Source organism: Camelus dromedarius, chromosome X, assembly GCF_036321535.1.
Source record: "Camelus dromedarius isolate mCamDro1 chromosome X, mCamDro1.pat, whole genome shotgun sequence".
NCBI lineage: Eukaryota > Metazoa > Chordata > Mammalia > Artiodactyla > Camelidae > Camelus > Camelus dromedarius.
The window spans coordinates 60,344,979-60,367,322 of NC_087472.1; the positions used below are offsets into that span (position 1 = coordinate 60,344,979).

Sequence of the window (22,344 nt, forward strand, 5' to 3'; positions counted from 1 at the left end):
GATGGTTAAAATTAGTGTAAACATGTAAGGGGGTTATATCCTTTAGTGCTGTCCATGTTACCTTTATAATAATTATATCTATTACAATTAAGTTCTCAGAAGTACTATAGTTGTTATTACAGTGATTCAGTGGACTAAATACTGAACTTAAAATTCAGGATTTATGAAAAGTAATGAAAGTACTAAAAAGTAACAGTTTCCTGTTCCATCCTTTCCTACCCCCATCTTACTCCATAGAGGCAAGTTATTTTTTTTTAGTGGAAAATATTTTTCCCAGCGTTTTAAAACAATATTTATTGAAAGCTCAAATGTACACACAAAATAGAAAAAATAGCATGATGCCCCTATTTACCTGTTACTCAGCTAGAGTAATCATCAACTTATGACCGCTCTTGTTTCTTCTAGATTTCCTCCAACAGCAAATGCCCGGCCCCATGGATTATTTTGAAACAAATCCAAAATATATTATTTTGCCCATAAATAATGTCTCTAATAAATGTGTCTCTAAAAGATCTTTTTTATTCAATCAAACCCAATACCGATTATCACATCTGATAAAATTTAATAAAGATTTTCTAAAATCATCAAATATCCAGTCTTTCCTCCCCCCAACCCCTCCTGCTTACCCTCCTCACTGTTTTCTCTCTCTAGTTCATTTCTTAGAATCAGGATTAAACAAAGTCCACACCTTGTATTTTGTTAATATGTTCTATAGTTTCCTAAATTCTGGATTCTAACTGCATCCTCATGGTGTCATTTAATATAGTACTCTGTCCTTAGTTTTTCCTGTAAACTGGTAGTTAGATTTGGGAGCTTGATCTAATTCAGGTTCAATTCTGTGAAAAATAATTCGTAAGCAGTCTGGTGTACTTCCATCAGGAGGCACTAATGTCTGCTTATCTCTTTTCTGCTGTGTTAGTGCCCTTTGATGACTATTGTCCCCAGATCCATTATTTCTGTAAGGGTTTGCATATTTTAATTCTTTATTCCTTGTTTATTGGAATAGAGAGAAACTTTCCCTCATCAACTATTTGGTTACCCTGAAGTATATTTTGTATAAGCAAGTCTTGACTCTTCCTTTAACAGTTTTCAGAATAATGAGTTGGCCCTCTAACATCCTTTAATGACGACCAAATAGGTTTTTTAAAAAGGAAAGTATCATTGTGAACTCATGGATTGTAACATATTTAATGACTTTCAATCCATTGTAGTTACTATTTTTATTGAAGCACAGTATCCTATTTTTGGCCAGTAAGAACCTCTTTCAGTGATTCTGAATCCTTTTGGTATGACCCAAGCAGTCTTTAATAGTTTTATTTGATTTCTGATATAAGATATCCAGGCTTATCTTACATAGTTCCTGCCCTAGACCTGAATTCAGCCATTCTTCCAATGAGCCCTGTGGAGAATGTTATTTAGATACTGCAGTCTGAAAGTTACAAGTGCTCATCGCTATTGCAATGGTCATTATTTCTAGACCTTTTTAGTGGACAGAGCTATGAAATTCATATTTTAAAGAGAAAATATCAATATTCATATTGATATTTAGGATTATAGGGTTTTACTTAGCTTCTTGATTTTATATTTGTGTCTTTGGTGCTAAAAATCTTTTTTTGGGGGGAGTAATTTGGTTTATCTGGTTATATATATATACATATGTATTTTTAATGGAGGTGCTGGGGATTGAACCCAGGATCTCGTGCATGCTAAGCATGCACTCTACCACGGAGCTATATGCTCCTCTGGTGCTAAAAATCTTGGTGCCTAACATTAATGTAATGAACAACTTGTTTTATCCTAGAAAATATATATTTATAACAGTTTCAGAATATAGCAATATCAATATTATTACTAAGAATTATTTCTAAAAATAGTTTAGGAATTTTTTGTACCTTTTTTCTTAGGCTGTATCCTACTAGAGATGTACAGTCAAAATATTGTTTTAATATTATTAAAATATTGTTTTAAAATTACTTGAAATAATTCCTTTCATAGAGAGTAAATATTTGACTTGATACATAGTTAGGTTTATTAATTACTATTTGCTTTTTTATGTTTTAGTGATTGCTTCTCCCCATTTCGATTGAATTTTGTTTTATAATTGTGTAAGATATTGACATGGTTCTGAAGTAAAATCTACTAAAGGAAGTATATTCAGATAAGTCTAGCTTCTTTTTTTTAACATTTTTTATTGATTTATAATCATTTTACAATGTTGTGTTAAATTCCAGTGTTCAGCACAATTTTTCAGTCATTCAGGGACATATACCCACTCATTGTCACATTTTTTTCTCTGTGAGTTATCATAACATTGTGTATATTTCCCTGTGCTATACAGTATAATCTTGTTTATCTATTCTACAATTTTGAAATCCCAGTCTATCCCTTCCCACCCTCCAACCCCCTGGTAACCACAAGTCTGTATTCTCTGTCTGTGAGTCTATTTCTGTCCTGTATTTATGCTTTGTTTTTGTTTGTTTGTTTGTTTGTTTTTGTTTTTTTTAGATTCCACATATGAGCCATCTCATGTGGTATTTTTCTTTCTCTTTCTGGCTTACTTCACTTAGAATGACATTCTCCAGGAGCATCCATGTTGCTGCAAATGGCATTATGTTGTTGGTTTTTATGGCTGAGTAGTATTCCATTGTATAAATATACCACTTCTTTATCCAGTCACCTTTTGATGGACATTTAGGCTGTTTCCATGTTTTGGCTATTGTAAATAGTCCTGCTATGAACATTGGGGTGCAGGTGTCATCCTGAAGTAGGGTTCCTTCTGGATACAAGCCCAGGAGTGGGATTCCTGGGTCATATGGTAAGTCTATTCCTAGTCTTTTGAGGAATCTCCATACTGTTTTCCATAGTGGCTGCACCAAACTGCATTCCCACCAGCAGTGTAGGAGGGTTCCCCTTTCTCCACAGCCTCTCCAGCATTTGTCATTTGTGGATTTTTGAATGATGGCCATTCTGACTGGTGTGAGGTGATACCTCATTGTAGTTTTGATTTGCATTTCTCTGATAATTAGTGATATTGAGCATTTTTTCATGTGCCTTTTGATCATTTGTATGTCTTCCTTGGAGAACTGCTTGTTTAGGTCTTCTGCCCATTTTTGGATTGGGTTGTTTATTTTTTTCTTATTGAGTGGTATGAGCTGCTTATATATTCTGGAGATCAAGCCTTTGTCGGTTTCATTTGCAAAAATTTTCTCCCATTCCGTAGGTTGTCTTCTTGTTTTACTTCTGGTTTCCTTTGCTGTGCAGAAGCTTGTAAGTTTCATTAGGTCCCATTTGTTTATTCTTGCTTTTATTTCTTCTAGGCGAAAATTTTTGAAATGTATGTCAGATAATGTTTTGCCTATGTTTTCTTCTAGGAGGTTTATTGTATCTTGTCTTATGTTTAAGTCTTTAATCCATTTTGAGTTGATTTTTGTGTATGGTGTAAGGGAGTGTTCTAGCTTCATTGTTTTACATGCTGCTGTCCAGTTTTCCCAACACCACTTGCTGAAGAGACTGTCTTTATTCCATTGTATATTCTTGCTTCCTTTGTCGAAGATTAGTTAACCAACAGATAAGTCTAGCTTCTATCTCTGTCATCTTCACCCTGTTTCCTCCCTTCCCTTGTAGATAACTATTTTGCTTATTTCATTGTTTTTCCTTTTGGTATGCATGTATGTATGCATTTATTTTATTGAAGTATAGTTAATTTATAATATTATGTTAGTTTCATGTGTACAACATAGTGATTCAATGCTTTTGTAGATTATACTCCATTTAAAGTTATTATAAAATAATGGCTATGTTTCCCTGTGCTGTACATCATATCCTTGTTGCTTATTTATTTTATACATAGTAGTTTGTATCTGTTAATCCCCTTCTCCTATCTTGTCCTTCCTTCCTTCTCTCTCCCCACTGGTAACCACTAGTTTGTTCTCTATATCTGTGAGTCTGTCTCTGTTTTATTATATACTTTTGTTTGTTTTATTTTTTAGATTCCATATATAAATGATAACATAGAGTGTCTTTCTCTCCTTTTGGTTTTTAAACATAAGCAATCACGTATGTATTTGTATCTTCCCCACTCCCAGGGTTCTTAAATAATTGGTAGCATTCCATATAGATACTTCATCTTGGTTTTTTTTTACCCCATTTAACATTATATCCTAGAGATCACTCCATAGCAGTATATAGAGATATTCCTCATTTTTTATAGCTACACAGTCTTCAGTTGGTACATGTACCTTATTGTACTCAACCAGCCCTCTTTGATGGACATTTGGGTGCTGCAATGAACTGCCTTGTGTGTATGTCTTTTCCTTTTTTAAGGCTATTACTTGTAACCATTTTTGTTTTTATTTCTCAGGTTTATTTCCATGTATCTTAATCATGTGCTTATATCACTATATTAGTTTGCTAGGGTTTCCATAACAAAATACCTTAGTTTGGGTGGTCTAAACAGTAGAAATTTATTCTCACAATTCTGTCCAAGATCAAGATCCAAGATCAAGGTGTTGGCAGGTTTGTTTACTTCTGAGGCCTCTCTCCTTGGCTTGCAGATGGCTGCCTTCTTGCTATGTTCTAATATGGCATTTCCTCTATGTGTGCACATCCCTGGTGTCCTTTTATGTATCCAGATTTCCTCTTATAAGGACACTAGTCAGATTGGATTAGAGCCCACCCTAATGATTTAATTTTAACTTCATCATCTTGTTAAAGGCCCTATCTCCAAATATAGTCACATTCTGATGTACTGGTAGTTAGGGCTTCAACATATGAATTTGGGGGATAGAGGCAACACAATTCAGCCTATAATTATATCTTGATGTATCAGCTTTATATATGATCGATTTCTTTTTGCTATGATAGGTGAAGATTTATCTCATGCTATCTATCATTTGTTACCTCCCACTACTCCTTTCAGTTTTTGTTAGTTATACTGTTTTCAGTTTATCTGATGGTTATCTTTTAAAACTTTAAATAATAAATTTAAATTTTTATTTCTTTCTCCATCAGTTTTGGAGAGTGTATCTTTACTTTCAACTCTGTGAGTGTATTAGTATCTTTACCATTCTCTCTCCCTTTCATCACCTTTGACCTTCCAACTTCTGTCACCTCTAATATTTGCATTTTTGGCTTTATTGATTTCAAAGAATGAAAACTAAGAGGAGCATTTTATTGATTGTGACCATAATTCTGTGGATAAAAGTGGTATTTCTCTTTATTTTTCCATCTACTAGCTGTCTTAATTCTGTTTCCTCAGGTATTCTGTTTAAGTGTGATGTCCCTACATAGTATTGGTTTCCCTCAAACGTTTGGTGATTCTTGCTCATATTTGATTTCAGATTCCTTGATAGTCTTATGTGAATACTGTGTCGCACTATTTACTATAATCTGAATCCAGTGACAGATGGAGAGGTAGGACCAGAGGTTTTGCATTGACCTTTGCTGTCAGCTGTCTGGAACTCTACTTTCCTCTAGTCTAAGTGACTATATTCTTTGTTCCTTCCTGGGGAGGAGGGGAAAAGTTACCTCTTGAGGGGGAAGCCTATTGCCTGTTACTCCTACTGTTCACATCCAGAATGTTTCCACATTTTGCATTTTTGTGCTTTTTAGGTTGTGGGTTTTTGCCTCATTCTATTTGATGTCTATTTTTCAGAGGTTCCTTATAATTTTAGATCAACTGAAAAATGTACCTTATTTTCTAGGACTATTGTTAATGTGAAAATATGTATATATTTTCTTTTATTTCTAGAAAATATATATAAAATCCCAAGAAATAATGTATATATAATATGATATGTATCATAATATTTATTTATATGATATTGCATGTATCATTTCTAGGAATTTATAGTATAAAAAATTCATAGTATATTTATATACTATATATAAACTTATAGTATAAAATTTATAGTATATTATAATATATTATATATATATACATAATTTCTAGGAATTTATAATAGAAGGAGTGGCTGTAGTGTGTGCTTAGTCCTCCATCTTGATTCAGTCCTTGTTTGCTTCCACAGCATTTGTGCATATTACATATCAACTATTTATTTAGATGTCTGTCAGTTATTATATTGTGAGCTTCTTCATGGTTCCTGGTATGTAAAGGATACGTGATAAGCATTTGCTAGATTAATAAAAATTTATTAGAAATATAATTAAATAGAGCCCAGGTGTGTTGGCTTACAGTCTAATGCTTATCATATAACTTTCTTCAAATATGTGAAGCATTAATTTTTTAGAACTTACTCTTCCTATCTAAATTATCCCAAGGTTTTCTTTTAATATTTCCTTATAAGATGTGTTTTCAAGGCTATTAATTTTTTACCATTGCTTTTCTTAAGAACATTTCTCTTAATTTTGGAGTTCCATGTAGAACACAGAACTCTAATAAATGCTGACTATTATGTTTTTGTTTTCTGTGGATTATGCTACTGAATATGGACAGAGGATTATATATTTTCCCCAGTACCATCCTCAACCAGTTTGGAGGAGGGATGAATTTTTAAAAATTATTTTCTAATTTCTTTCTTCCAGATGAATATGAGAACTGGAAAAGGGTGGGTAGATGTTGGAAATGCTATTGTCGCTGATGAATTTTTTCAAGCTGCCATGGCTGTAAGTTACCATTGATTTTTTTTTAGTGGGTGAAACACAGTCATTTTATTTTGCATTTCTTTGATCTCTAATTAGGTTACACTTTTTCATGTTTATTTGTTGCTTTCATTTCTCTTATTTTTGCCTCATTTTGTGATTTACTTATTTTTCTTGAGTTGTACAATAATTTTTTATTATTAAAAACTTTAATCATTTGTCTGTCATAAACATTGCAAATATTTACTCAAATTCACTAATACCTTTTTAAGTGACTACTGATTTTTACTTGTGGCAATTAATAGTTGTGGTTATTCTCATCATTCCATTGTATTATGGTTTATTTTCTAGGGTCTGGAGCAATTATATGTCAAATTAATGCAGAGAAGCTCCACTGAGGCCCATGCAACTATGCCGAAGATTGCTGTGGAAAGGGACCTTTTTAAAGTGCTTTCTTACCAGGCAGAGTCAGTAGGTATCACACAATGGGGCATTTTTTATATGTAAATGCAAAAGTGATGAGATGTGACCTATTAGAATAAACTGTCATTAGCCTTTTATAGGATATTATATTTAACCTTTTTAATCTTTTATATCTGAAAGTAACATTACTAATGGTGATTGGTATCTGTTGGGGTGAATGAGATTGAAAAGATTGATAACTAATCATAATTAGTCATCATTTTCAGCCATTGCATGTAATATCTATCATTTATTTATGGCATTGTCCCTACTTGAAACACCTGTCTCTGTTTGTGACTCTCTTACATTCAAACAGTTTACCTAAAATATTTGCCCGAAAAGAGCTTTCACATTTGCAATTATTCTCAGTGGTTTCCTGATGTTTTTAAAAAGTCTGCTGATGTGACTGTTCAAAGTTGTACTTTACCTCTGTTTGACTTGTGGGTTTCCTCCTTTTGTCACCATGCAGTTAGATGTGCATTTTCAGTTGACAAAATGTAAGCTGTGATGACTTTACTGTATATAATTATATAATTCTAAAAATGAAAGAGACGTGAAAAATCTATTTTTATTTTTTAATATCTTCATTGAGATACAATTTATATACTATAAAATTCACACACTTAACATGTACAATTCAGTGGTTTTGGTATATTCACAGACTTGTACAACCTTCACCACAATCTTAAGTTTAAAACATTTTCATTACCCAAAAAGAACCCCTCCCATCCATGAGCAGTCACTCCCTATTCCTCCTGATCCCAGCCCTAGCAACCCTAATCTACTTTCTGTCTTTATAGATTTACCTATTCAGGCCATTTTACATAAATGAAATCATACAACAATTGGTCTTTTGTGATTTGCTTCTTTCACTTAGCATGTTTTCAAGGTTTATCCATGTTGTAGCATATATCAATATTTTTATTACCAAATAATGTTTCACTGTATGGATATACCATGTTTTGTTTATCCATTCATCTGTTGATGAATGTTTGGATTGTTTCCAATTTGGGGCCATTATGAATAATTCTGCTGTGAACATTCATGTACAGATCTTTGTATGCACATGGTTTTATTTCTCTTGGATGTATACCTAGGAATAGAATTGCTGAATAACATGATAACTATGTTTAGCCTTTTGTGAAACATCAGATGGTTTTTCACAATGGATGTACCATTTTACACTCCCACCACTGGTGTATGAGGGTTCCAATTTCTACATATCTAAGAATTTTATAGATTTATAGCGTTTACCTTTAGATCTGTGATCTATTTCAAGGTATGGCATGAAGTGGGGGTCAAACTTCATTCTTTTGCATGTAGCTATCCAGTTGTCCCAGTACCATTTGTTGAAAAGACTATTCTTTTCCCACTGAATGCTTGGAACCATTGTCAAAAATTAATTGATCATAAATGTGAGGGTCTATTTCTGGACTCTTGATTCTATTCCATTGATCTATATGTTTATCCTTATGCCAATGCCACGGTAGCTATTTAATCAGTTTTTAAATCAGGAAATGTGAGTCTTCCAGCTTTGTTGTTTTTCAAGATCATTGAGTACGGTAGCTATTTAATCAGTTTTTAAATCAGGAAATATGAGTCTTCCAGCTTTGTTGTTTTTCAAGATCATTTGAGTATTCTGGGTCTCTTGCATTTCCATATGAATTTTAGGAAAAGTTTGTCAATTTATGCAGCAAAACCAGCTGGGATTTTGATGGGGATAGCATTGAATCTGTAGATCAGTTTGAGGAGTATTGCTATCTTAAAAATGTTAAGTGTCTGATCCATGAATATGGGATGTCTTCACATTTTTTTTAGGTTTTGTTTAATTCCTTCTTATTTTTTAAATAATGAAATTGAGGTTCAGAGAGAGGATGTGAGTTAGTTGAAGATCTATGACCAGAACCAAGATTTTGACTTTTAGCCTAATGCTCCCTACCCTACAAATTAGATTAACTATATAAAAGAGAACACCTTGTGATAATTTTGTCTTGCCTTTTAATGTTAATATCCTTTGTTGGTTACATTAATGCAACTACTGAAAAACTGATATGAAGTCCAGCAGGTCTTGGTCTTATATCTTAACTCTTCTACCAGCTTGCTCTGTGACCTTGGGCTTTCACTTAGCCTCCTTGAACCTATAAAAATCCAAAATTTAAGAGATCAACTCTCTATATAATACATTGTGGAGGGGTATATTTGACTTGATAGTAGTTCATGTGAAAAAGACCTATGTGTTTTATTTATTTTATTTTTTAATTGGAGTATAGTTGATGTACAATATTATATATTTCAGGTGTACAATATAGTGATTCAAAATTTTTAAAGATTATACTCCATTTATAGTTATTAAAATGTTGGCTATATCCCCTGTGTTGTACAATATATTCTTGTAGCTTATTTTATGCATAATAGTTTGTACTTCTTAATCCCTTACCCCTATATTGCCCCTACCACCTTCCTTCTCCCAACTGGTGACTGCTGGTTTGTTCTGTATATCTGTGAGTTTGTTTCCTTTTTGTTATATTCATTAGTTTGTTCTATATTTTAGATTCCACATATAAATGATAACATAGAGTATCTTTCTCTTTCTGTTTCACTTAGCATAATACCCTCCAGGTCCATCCATGCTGTTGCAAATGGCAAAATTTCATTCCTTTTTATGTCTGAGTAGTATTCCATTGTATATATACATACCACATCTTTACCCATTCATCTGTTGATGGACACTTAGGTTGCTCCCATACTTTAGCTATTGTAAATAATTCTGTTACAAACATTGGAGTGCATGTATCTTTTTGAATTAGTGGGTTTCTTTTCTTTTTTTTTTTTTGGATATATACCCAGGAGTAGAATTGCTGGGTCATATGGTAGTTCTATTTTTAGTTTTTTGAGAAACCTCCATACTGTTTTCCACAATGATTGCACCAATTTACATTCCTAACCAACAGTGTGCAAGGGTTTCCTTTTCTCCACACCCTTGCCAGCATTTGTTATTTGTGTTCTTTTTTGATAGCCATTCTGACAGGTGTGATACCTCAGTGTGGTTTTAATTTGCATTTCCCTGATGATTAGCAGTGTTGAGCATCTTATTATGTGCCTGTTGGCCATCTACATGTCCTCCTTGGAAAAAATGTCTATTGAGGTCTTCTGCCCATTTTAAATCGGGTTGTTTGTATTTTTGATGTTAAGTTGTATGAGCTTTTTATATATTTTGGATTATTAACCCCTTATTGATCATATCATTTGCAAATACTTTTTAGCATTCTGTATGCTGTATTTTCATTTTGTCAGTGGGTTCCTTTGCTGTGCAAGAGTTTAATCAGGTCCCATTTGTTTATTTTTGCTTCTGTTTCCTTTTGCTTCAAAAAAATATTGCTGTGATTTATGTCAAAGAGTGTTCTTCCCAAAGGAAACCATAAGTAAAACAAAACAACAACCTACGAAATGGGAGAAAATTTTTGCAAATGAAACTGACAAAGGCTTGATCTCCAGAATATATAAGCAGCTCATACGACTCAATAAGAAAAAAATAAACAAACAACCCAATCCAAAAATGGGCAGAAGACCTAAACAAGCAGTTCTCCAAGGAAGACATACAAATGATCAAAAGGCACATGAAAAAATGCTCAATAAAACTAATTATCAGAGAAACGCAAATCAAAACTACAATGAGGTATCACCTCACACCAGTCAGAATGGCCATCATTCAAAAATCCACAAATGACAAATGCTGGAGAGGCTGTGGAGAAAGGGGAACCCTCCTACACTGCTGGTGGGAATGCAGTTTGGTGCAGCCACTATGGAAAACAGTATGGAGACTCCTCAAAAGACTAGGAATAGACTTACCATATGACCCAGGAATCCCACTCCTGGGCTTGTATCCAGAAGGAACCCTACTTCAGGATGACACCTGCACCCCAATGTTCATAGCAGGACTATTTACAATAGCCAAAACATGGAAACAGCCTAAATGTCCATCAAAAGGTGACTGGATAAAGAAGTGGTATATTTATACAATGGAATACTACTCAGCCATAAAAACCGACAACATAATGCCATTTGCAGCAACATGGATGCCCCTGGAGAATGTCATTCTAAGTGAAGTAAGCCAGAAAGAGAAAGAAAAATACCATATGAGATTGCTCATACATGGAATCTAAAACAAAACAAAACAACACTTAAATACAAAACAGAAACAGATTCATAGACATAGAATACAAACTTGTGGTTGCCAAGGGGACGGGGGTGGGAAGGTACAGACTGGGATTTCAAAATGTAGAATAGATAAACAAGATTATACTGTATAGCCCAGGAAAATATATACAAGATCTTATGATAGCTCACAGCAAAAAAAAATGTGACAATACATATTTGTATGTTCATGTATAACTGAAAAATTGTGCTGAACACTGGAATTTGACACAACATTGTAAAATGACTATAACTCAATTTAAAAATGTTTAAAAAAAGAGTGTTCTGCCTATGCTTTCCTCTAGGAGTTTTATAGTATCTGGTCTTACATTTAGGTTTTTAATCCATTTTGAGTTTATTTTTGTATATGGTATTAGAGAATGTTCTAATTTCATTCTTTTACATGTAGCTGTTAAGTTTTCCCAGCACCACTTATTGAAGAGACTGTGTTTTCTCTGTTGTATATTCTTGCCCCCTTTGTTGTAGATTAATTGATCATAAGTGTGTGGGTTTTTTCCTGGGCTCTCTATTCTGTTGCATTGATCTATGTGTCTGTTTTGATGTCTATAGCTTTGTAGTACAGACTGAAGTCAGGTAGCATGATTCTTGAGCTTTGTTCTTCTTTCTCAAGCCTGTTTGGCCATTTTGGGTCTTTTGTGTTCCCATACAAATTTTAAAATTATTTGTCCTAGTTCTGTGAAAAATGTCATTGGTATTTTGATAGGGATTGCATTGAATCTGTAGATTACTTTGGGTAGTATGGTTATTTTAACAATATTAATTCTTCCAATCCAAGAACATGGTATATCTTTCCATCTGTTTGTTTCATCTTCATTTTATTTCATCAGTGTCTTGTTGTTTTCTGAGTACAGGTCTTTTACCTCTTTAGGTAGGTTTATTGCTGAGACCTATGTGCTTTAATTGTCCACAGTTTGGTGAAATAAGTTGGACCAAGTTGAGAAGGCCCAAATATATGTCTTTGAAAAATATTTTGATATTTTCCTAAAGGCAATGGAGTGGTTGAAGGTTTTTGGGAATAGTTAAGGTGGCACCAAATGAAAAGTAACCTGGCAGTAGTGCTTAGGGTGGATTGAAAAAGTGAAAAGAATGGAGGCATAATGTAAGCATAAAGTGACTAGAGCCTGGAGTATAGTAGTAGCAATGAGAATGGGAAGAAAGGAGGCAGATAAAGGAAGCAATCATTTGTGCTCAACGAGAAGGACTGAACCACTCAGTCTTTGAAGGCAGGAAAAAGGGGATAATAATTTCACAAACATTTACATTTTGGAGGGGGAATGTAGCAAAAAGTAGTGGAAACAGAAAAGTTGGATGACATGCCAGAGATGAGGAGGACTAGAACAGTGAGTCATATATGAGAAGAAAAGAAAATTTCAGGGAAAAGAGGATGATTAGCAGTGGCTAGTGCTTCAGAAAATGAGATTGGAGAAAAGGCTATTGGACCTAGCATTTAGGAAGATGACAGAGATCCTAGAAAGCAGTTTTAGTAGCAAGGTAAAAGTGGAAGACAAATGGTAGGAGTTTAATGGCTGGGTGGATGATGAGGCAATGGAAGAAGTTAGTATAGTGGGAGGGTCTGTAGGTCAGAAGTATTTTCATAATAATTCTAAGACATTATTGCTTTTTTTAAAACTGTGTTGGCATTTATACTTGTGGTGCAAAAAGAATGGTGGGAAAAACTGCTGACCCTTTAACAGGAATCAAGACAGTGGTATAACGTTTATTTGTAGTCATTGTATTCTTCACTGCTACACACTTGGAGTTAAAAGAATGTCGGTTTTACTTAAAAATGCACTTGGTGAAACAATGAAACTGATTAATTTTTTATTAAATCTTGACCTTTGAGTATCTGGTGTTTTAATATTCTATGTAATGAAAAGGGAAGTACCCATAGAGTACTTCTGCTGTATATCGAAGTGTGATGATTGTCTTGAGGAAAGGCCCTGATGTGATTGGTTTGTGAGCTGAATTAGCTACTTCTGTTTTCACAGAACATCATTTTTACTGGAAAGAATGACTCATAGATAAATTTTGTTAATTTGGACTTGGGTATTTAGCAGACATTTTCATAAAAATGAATGAAGTGAGAATGCAACTTCTAGGAAAGCAACTGACAATATTTGTTGCCAGGGATAAAATTTAAATGTTTAAGTAAAAATTAGAATCTTAGAAAAATTGTACCTCCACCATGAGCTTGACAGCTTCTGGATACTTAGACTTTTCTGATCAAATTACTGGTGATATTAACTAATGTGATAAAAAAAACTTTTATTTGAAATAATTATAGATTCATAGGAAGTTGCAAAAATAGTAGAGAGTTCTAGCATACATTTCACCTAATTTTCCTCCTGGGTAACATCTTGCATAAATATAGTACATAGTACTTTATAAAACCAGGAAGCTGGTGTTGGTACAATCCATAAACCTTATTCATATTTTACAGGTTTTACATGAGCTTGTGTGTGTCTACTATTCTATACAGTTTTATCACATGGGTAGATTTGGGTAACCACTATCACCACCCAGAAAAGTTCCATCACCACAAAGGTCCCTTGTGCTTCCCTTTGTGGTCATACTCATTCCCCCATCCCCAGTCCCAGGCAACCAATAACCTATTCTCTACCTCTATAATTTTGTCATTTGGGAGTGGTATATAAATGGAATCATATAATATGTAACTTTTTGATAATTGCTTTTTCCACTTAGCCTAATTCCGTTGACATCCATCCGAGTTTTGTGTATCAATAGTTTGTTCTTTATTTGCAAGTAGTATTCTGTGATATGGGTGTACCACAGTTTGTTTAGCCATTCACTATTGAAGGAATTTGGGTTGTTTACAATTTTTGGCTGTTGCAAGTAAAGTTGGCATGAATAGTTGTGTATAAGTTTTTGTGTGGACGTAAAATTTTATTTCTATCAGATAAATACCCAGGAGTGCAATTGCTGGGTCAAATGGTTAGTGTATGTTTAGTTGTTTATTTTAAAGAAACTGCAAAACTGTTTTCTAGGGTGGCTGTGTCATTTTAATTCCCACCAGCAATATATTAGAGATCCCATTCTCTGCATCCTTGCCAGCGTTTAGTATTGTGACTAATTTATTTTAGCTGTTCTAGTAGATGTGTAGTGATATCTCATTGGTTTTAATTTGCTATGGCTATGATGTTGAACTTTTTTTCATGTACTTATTTGCCATTTGTATATTCTGTTAAGTGAAGTGTCTATTCATGTCTCTTGGCCATTTTCTATTTGGATTGTTTGATTTTTTTTTAATGTTGAATTTTGAGAATTATATATTCTAGATTTGAGTCCTTTGTCAAAAATGTTTTGCAGGTATTTTCTCCTAATCTGTAGCTTGTCTGTTCATCCTTTTAATAGAGTCAGAGAGCAAAAGTAATTTCAATGAAGTCCAATTTTTTTTTCTATTGTAGATTATTCTTTTGGTGTCATGTCTCAAAACTCTTCAGCAAGCCCTAGATCTGAAAGATTTTCTCTTAAAAGTTTTATGGATTTACCTTTTACATTTAAATCTATGATTGATTTTGAGTTAATTTTTGTGTAAGGTGTGAGGTTTAGGTTGAGGTTCCTTCTTTGTTTATGAATATCCAGTTGCTCTAGCACCTTTAGTTGGAAAGACTATCCCTCTACCATTGAATTGCTTTCACACATTTGTCAAATATCAGTTGGCTATACTTATGTGAGTAGATCTATTTCTGGAGTCTCTGTGCTTTCCTTTTTTTTAAATTAAAAAAAATTTTTTTGTGGGAGAGTAATTAGGTTTATTTATTTATTATAATGGAGGTACTGGGGATTGAATCCAGCACCTCCTGCATGCTAAGCACTCACTCTACCACTGAGCTATACCTCTCCCCCCCATGCTTTCCTTTTGATCTATGGGTCTGTCCTTCTTTTAGTACCACACTGTCTTGATTGCTGTAGCTATAAAGTCTTGAAATTGGGTAGAGTGATTCTCTCCATTTTATTATTGTTTCAGAATTGCTTTAGCTATTCTAATTCTTTTTTCTTTACATATAAATTTTAGAATAATATTGTCTACATTTACAAGAAATTTTAACTGGAATTTTGATTGGAATTGTGTTCAGCCTATATATCAATTTGAAGAAGATTGACGTCTATTATTTTCATTTGTTGTTTGTGCTTAGTTGTCATATTTGAGAAACCATTGCCTAACCCAAGATCATGAAGATTTACTCCTATATTTTAGTGTAAGAATTTAATAGCTTTTAGCTTTTACATTTGTGCCTTTGATCCACTTTGAGTCAGTTTTTCATATGGCATGAGGTAGGTATCCAACTTCATTGTTTTGCATTGGATATCCAGTCCTAGCACCAATTTTTAAAAAAGACTTTTTTACTCATTGAATTGTCTTTGCACCCTTATCAAAAACCAGTTGGCCCTAAATGTAAAGATTTATTTCTGGACTCTTAGTTTTATTAAATTAATTTATATGTGTATTCTTATGTCAATACCATACCCTGGACTACTGTAGCTTTGTAGTAATTTTTGAAATAGGAAAGTGTGAGCCCTGTGACTTTGTTTTTCTTTTTCAAAATGATTTTTCCTATTTTGAGTCCCTTAAATTTTTATGAGTCTTAGGATCAGTGTCTCAGTGTCTGCAAAAAAGCCAACTAGAATTTTGATGGGAATTGCATTGAATCTGTAGTTCAATTTGGGGAGCATTACCGTCTTAAAGGTTATTAAGTCTTCTGATCTGTGAACATGGGATATCTTTCCATTTATTTGGAACTTCTTTAACTTCTTCAACAATGTTGTATAATTTTAGTGTATAAGTCTTGCAGTTCTTTTGTTGAATTTTTTCCTAATTTGTAATTTTTTGTTGTCAATTTAATGGAATTGATTTCTTAATTTCATTTTTGGTTTACTCATTGTTAGTGAATAGAAATACAATAGATTTTTGTGTGTTGCACTCTGTAACCTGGCTGAACTTGTTTATTAGTTCTAATAGTTTGTGTGTGTGTGTGTGTGTGTGTGTGTGTATTTCTAGGGATATTCTACATACAGGATCATGCCATTTGAGAATAGAGATAATTTTCTTTAGGAATTATACTTAGGAATAAATTTAACAAAAGAAGTGAAATACTGGTACACTGAAAACTATAAAATATTGTTGAAAGAAATTAAGAAAATCAGAATAATTGGAAAGATATTCTATATTCATGGATTGAAAGACTTAATGTTGTTAAGATGGCAATATTACCTGAAATTGATCTACACATTCAGTTTAATCCCTATCAAAATTCCAACTTCCTTGTTTTTTGCAGATATTAATAAGCTGATCCTAAAATTCATATCGGCATTCATAAGACCCAAAATAGGCAAAAGGATCTTGAAAAAGAACAAAGTTGGAAGACTCACATTTCTTAATTTCAAAACTTACTACAAAATTATAGTATCAAGACAGTGTGCTGCTGGCATGAGACAAACATAGATCAATTGAAAAGAATTGAGAGTCCAGAAAAATACCCCATATTTATGGTCAAATGCCGAAAAGTAAGAACTAAGAATATAAAACTCTTAGAATAAAACATAATCCAAGGTTACAAAGATTTATACCTATATGCCCATTTTTAAATAGGCCTTATCAGCTAAATTCTCAAACAAGCCTCTTCTACAAGTGTCTAAGTAACGTATGATAGATGTTTTCATTCACTTGAGTGTCAGTCATAGAATAGTATAGCTGAAAGGAATCTTAGAGATAATCTAGTACAGTATCATTTTATAGATGAGGAAGTTAAAGCCACAAGAGCATAAGGTTCAGGGTTATAGTAATAAATAATCAAAGTAGCTCTTCTAGCTCTAAGATGGAATTGCACTAAACTGCCTTTTATAGCAGATGTTCACACCAGTTCAGACAATAAGGTTATTGTGAGCCTGTTTTAAGACTTTAAGGCAAAAGACTGCTGTTTAACATAAAAATTCTTTTAGTGTGGAGATAAATATGAGAGCTATTCAAGCTGGGGAAGCATCTATCAGACATGGCATTACATCATAATATAATAAGATTGTACACCAGTTTGGGCATTTCCAGAAAAACTAAATGACTCCCAGTCATTCAGTGTCAACTCTGTGTGTACCCAAGATTCTCTGTATTTTGAGCTGGCTATTATGTTTAGCTGGACCAGCTAGTGTTGCTAATAAAATTAGAAAACAAATTAAGACTTTTTGATGCCAGTTAAAATATATTAAAATTGATTTATATATAAATAGCTTGTTATTTCACTTTAAACAATTGTTGACATATTTTTTTTTGCTTTCCCAGGCAATTGCTCAAGAGGATTTTCAAAGAGCATCTACATGTGTACTGCGCTGTAAAGATATGTTGATGAGAGTCCCCAGAATGGTGAGTGAAATCTCTGCATTTATTCTCCAAGAGTTTGAAAATATGCTATATCAAGTTCTAGGAAGAATCATTACTACTTCATGTCCTCCTTTAGAGATTATATTTGAGATCAGTTCTACTTACTTACTGAGTCTTGAAATACTTTACTTCCTTTGTTTTTTTATTAGAAAAGTTGTTTAAAAAAGTGATATGGGTTGTTTCTTAACATTTCTTTGCTTTCCCTTTTACTGTCAAACCATTTTGATAATATTTCCCCTATATTTCATGCTATGTGATGAAAGAAAGAAAAAATGAGTTTATTTCCCTGCCGACAAAGTCGACAGCAGTTAATCATATCATTGCCATAGTAATTTTCTATATTGGAATTTGGAGGTATGAATGATTTGATAGGATAAATAAAGCCAATTTCACAGACTGCATCTCATCAGGATTCCAGAGTAGATTTTTAATTTTTCCACTTTACCTCCCTTTTCATTCTTTCATCCCTGTTTCAGTGCCTATGCCTACTTCAGCCTTTATATCACAGGGAATTGATAACAAAGATACATTTGGATGTTATGGAGAATGTTCCCAGGACTCCATCAATTGTACCTACTTGTGAGATTGGTCTTACTTTTCTAATTCTGTGTTGTAATGTAGAACTTAATTTGGTAAATATTTATATATTGTCAGTATTCCAGTATTATGTGAGGTACTCTTCTAGGCTTTAAAAAAATTTAAAGCAATTTCATATTTACAGAAATGTTGTAAGAATAGTACAAAGAACTTCTGTATACTCTTTGCCCAGAGACCCCATTCAAGTTCCCTAATTCTATTCTTTACAAAGAATGAATTCAATCTAGGATTTCACGTAGTATCTAGTCTCTTTTCTCAGGAATACTTCCTCACTCTTACCTTGAATTTCATGACTTTGACAGTTTTATAGATTACAGAACAGTCACAGTGGTAGAATGTGGCTTAATTTGTTTTTTAAAAGTTGAAAAAATTTTATTCAGATATAATTGACATATAACATAGTGTAAGTTTGAGGTATATGACATGTTGATTTGATACATTTACATATTACAATATTATTACTGTAGTAGCATTAGCAAACACCTTTATTATGTCACATAAGTATCATTTTTTGTGTTGAGAACAGTTAAGACCTAGTCTTTTAGCGGTTTTAAAATTTATAATACAGTATTGTTGACCGTAATCATGCTGTTGTACATTAGATCTCCAGAATTTATCTATTAGTTGCAAGTTTGTACCCTTAAACAACATCTCCCCAATTTCCCCACCCTAACCAAATTAGGGTTTGTTCCGAGTTTTCTCATGATTAGACAAGGTTATGAAATTGGGGCCAGAAAGATCAAGGAAGTGATTCTATGCTTTCCTCATGGCTTCCTATTGGGTGGCATACAGAATCAATTTATTCTATTGCTGGTGGTGCTAACTTTGATTAAAATTGTGTCTTCCATGTTTCTCCATTGTAAATTTATGTTTTTCCCTTTGTTATTCATAAGTGTTTTGTGGGGTGATGCTTTGGGACTATGTAAAATCCAGTTTCTCATCCCACTTTCACCATCCAATTGAGATTTCTTGCCTAAATTAGTGCTATGATGGTTGACAACTGGCTATTTTTCTAATTCTGTCCTTCTGTATTTACTAGCTGGCATTCTACTGTAATAAATTTTTTATTGTGGTAAAAATAAATATCATAACATTTGCCATTTTAACCATTTTAAAATGTAAAATTCAGTGGCATTAAGTACACTCAGTGTTCAACCATCACCACTATCAATTTTCAAAATTTTTTTGTCACTCTAAATAGAAACTCTACCCATTACACAATAACTCCTCATTACCACCTCCCCACAGCACCTGGTAACCTCTAATCTACTTTTTGTCCCTATGAATTTGCTTGCTCTAGATATTTCAGGAAAGTGGAATCATACAATATTTATCCTTTTTTGTTTGGCTTATTTCATTTAGCATTAATATTTTCAAGGCTTATCCGCGTTGTAGCATGTATCAGAGCTATATTTCTTTCTATGGCTGAATAATATTTCATTGTATGTATATACCATATACCACATTTTGTTTACCCATTCATCAATTGATGGGTACTTGAGTTATTTCCACCTTTTGGTTATTGTAAACAATGCTGCTGTGAACATTGATGAACAAGTATCTGTTTGAATCCCTGTTTTTAATTCTTTTAGATATACATCTAGGACTAGAATTGGTTGGTAATATGGTAATTTTATTTTTAACTTTCTGAAGAACCACCAAGCTGCTTTCCATAGTGGCTGCACCATTTTACATTCGCATCAGCAATAAATGAAAATTCTAATTTCTCCATATTTTCACCAACACTTGTTACTTTCTGGGCTTTAAAAAAATTATTGTTATCCTAGTAGGTGTGAAGTGGTTTCTCATTGTGCCTTTGATTTACATTTCCCTAATAACTAATGACACTGAGCATCTTTTCATATGCTTATTTTCCATTTGCATATATTTTTTGGAGAAATGTCTATTCAAATCCTTTGCCTCTTTATTTAAACGAGGTTGTTTTTCTTTTGGTTATTGATTTGGAAAAGTTCTTTATATAGTCTGGATATTAAATCTTTATATGATTTGCAAATATTTTTGCCCATTCTGCCATTCTGTGGGTTTTCTTTTTACTCTCTTGATAGTGTCCTTCGATGCACAAAAATTTTTCATTTTGATGAAGTCCCATTTATCTGTTTTTTTCATTCCCTATGCTTTTGGTGTCATGTTTAAGAAACTATGCCCAAATCCAAGGTCATGAAGATTTTCCATTATTGTAGCTTTGTTTTACTGTACATTTGAAATAGGGAACTGTGAGACCTCCAACTTTGTTCTTCTTTTCCAAGATTAATTTGGCTCTTCTTGGTCCCTTGGGAATCTATATGAATTTTAGGATGGGTATTTTTCATTTCCTCAAAAAAGGCTGTTGGGATTTTGATAGGTATGACATTGAATCTATATATCTCTTTGGGTAGTGTTGTCATTTTAACAATACTGTCTTCCAATCCATGAACATGGGATGACTTCCCATTTATTTAAGTCTTTAATTTCTTTAAGCAGTGTTTTATAGTTTTTAGTATACAAGTCTATACCTCATTGATTAAGTTTATTCCTAAGTATTTTATTCTTTTTGATGATATTGTAAATGGAATTGTTTTCTTAATTTCCTTAGTTGATTGTTCATTTCATAGTGTATAGAAATGCAACTGAGTTTTGTGTATTGGTTTTGTAACCTGTAACTTTGCTGAATTCACTTATTAGCTCTACATTTTTTTTAAGGTTCTTTAGGATTCTCTACATATAAGATCATGCCACCTGTGAATAGAGATAGTTTTACTTCTTCCTTTCCAATGTGGATGCCTTTTATTTCTTTTTCTTGTTTAATTACTCTGACTAGAACTTCCAGTACTGTGCTGAATAGAGGTGATGAAAACTGGCATTCATGTCTTGTTCTTGATTTTAGAGGGTAAGCTTTCAGTCTTTCAACATGAAGTATGATGTCAACTATGGGTTTTTCATATACAGCTTTTTATCATGTTGAGGAAGTTACCTTCTATTTCTAGTTTGAGTGTTTTTATTGTGAAATGTTGGATTTTGTAAAATGCTTTTTATAGTCAGTTGATATTTTCATGTGTTTTTTGTATAATTTTTGATACAACATATTATTTTATTTTTTGAGAGAAGATTGCATTCATCATGAAGCTTTACTGCTTAATACTTCAGTGTATATTTCTTAAGTATAGAATATTCTCTCCTTTATAAATATGGTACAGTGATCAAATTAAAGGAATTTAACATTCACAAGTTCTTTAATTTACAATCCATATTCTAATTTTGTTAATTGTACTTTATAGCATTTGCTTTTCCCCTCCAGTCCACGATCCAGTTCAGGATTATGCTTTGCATTTAGTTATCCTGTCTATTTAGTATCCTTAGTAATCTGCCTTTTTCTTTCATGAAATTGGCATTTTCAAAACAGCTTTATTGAGATATAGTAAATCACATACATTTAAATTGTACAGTTTGACAAGTTTTGGCATATGTATGCACCGATGTAACCGTCATCACAATCAAGATTATGAACTTTTCACAGTCAAGTTGTAACAATTCTAATAAAACTGAAAAATGAAAAAATTATGACTCTTTCCAGAACCCCCCAAAATTTCCTTTTGTTTTTCCTCTTCCTCATTGTCTGCCCCCTCCATACACAGGCAACACTCACTAGTTTTCTGACTTCATAAAGTTATTTGCATTTTCTTGAATTTTTATGTAAATAGAATCATATCTTACATACTTTTTAAAAACTCTGGCTTCTTTTACTCAGTATACTGATTTTGAGATTCATCCATGTGTTTTTTCATATTAATAATTCTTTTTTAATTGCAGAGTAAGATTCCATTATATGGATATATCACAATTTGTTTATCCATTCACCCCTTGATGGATAATTCAGATTACTTCCAGTTTTTAGCTGTTTTTTAATCTAATACAAATAAAACTGCTCTAAATATTCATGTACAAATTTTTGTGTGGATCTGTTTTTATTTCTCTTGGGTACTCTAGAATAGAATGACTAAGTCATGTGCTAGATGTATGTTTAATTTTGTAAGAAACTACTACAGTGTTTTCCAGAGAGACTGAACCATTTTATACTC

The 22,344-nt window shown here is 32.9% G+C and overlaps 1 protein-coding gene across 1 annotated transcript in view; it reads left to right on the plus strand.

Annotated features, from left to right (window-relative positions):
* The window catches only part of TEX11 (testis expressed 11), a 283,928-nt gene that overhangs the window by 32,835 nt on the left and 228,749 nt on the right, over positions 1–22,344 (plus strand). Inside the window, exons 7-9 of the mRNA XM_064483187.1 lie at positions 6,544–6,624; positions 6,952–7,071; positions 17,573–17,653. Coding sequence (XP_064339257.1) covers positions 6,544–6,624; positions 6,952–7,071; positions 17,573–17,653 — 282 coding nt within the window. The remainder of the gene's footprint in view (positions 1–6,543; positions 6,625–6,951; positions 7,072–17,572; positions 17,654–22,344) is intronic.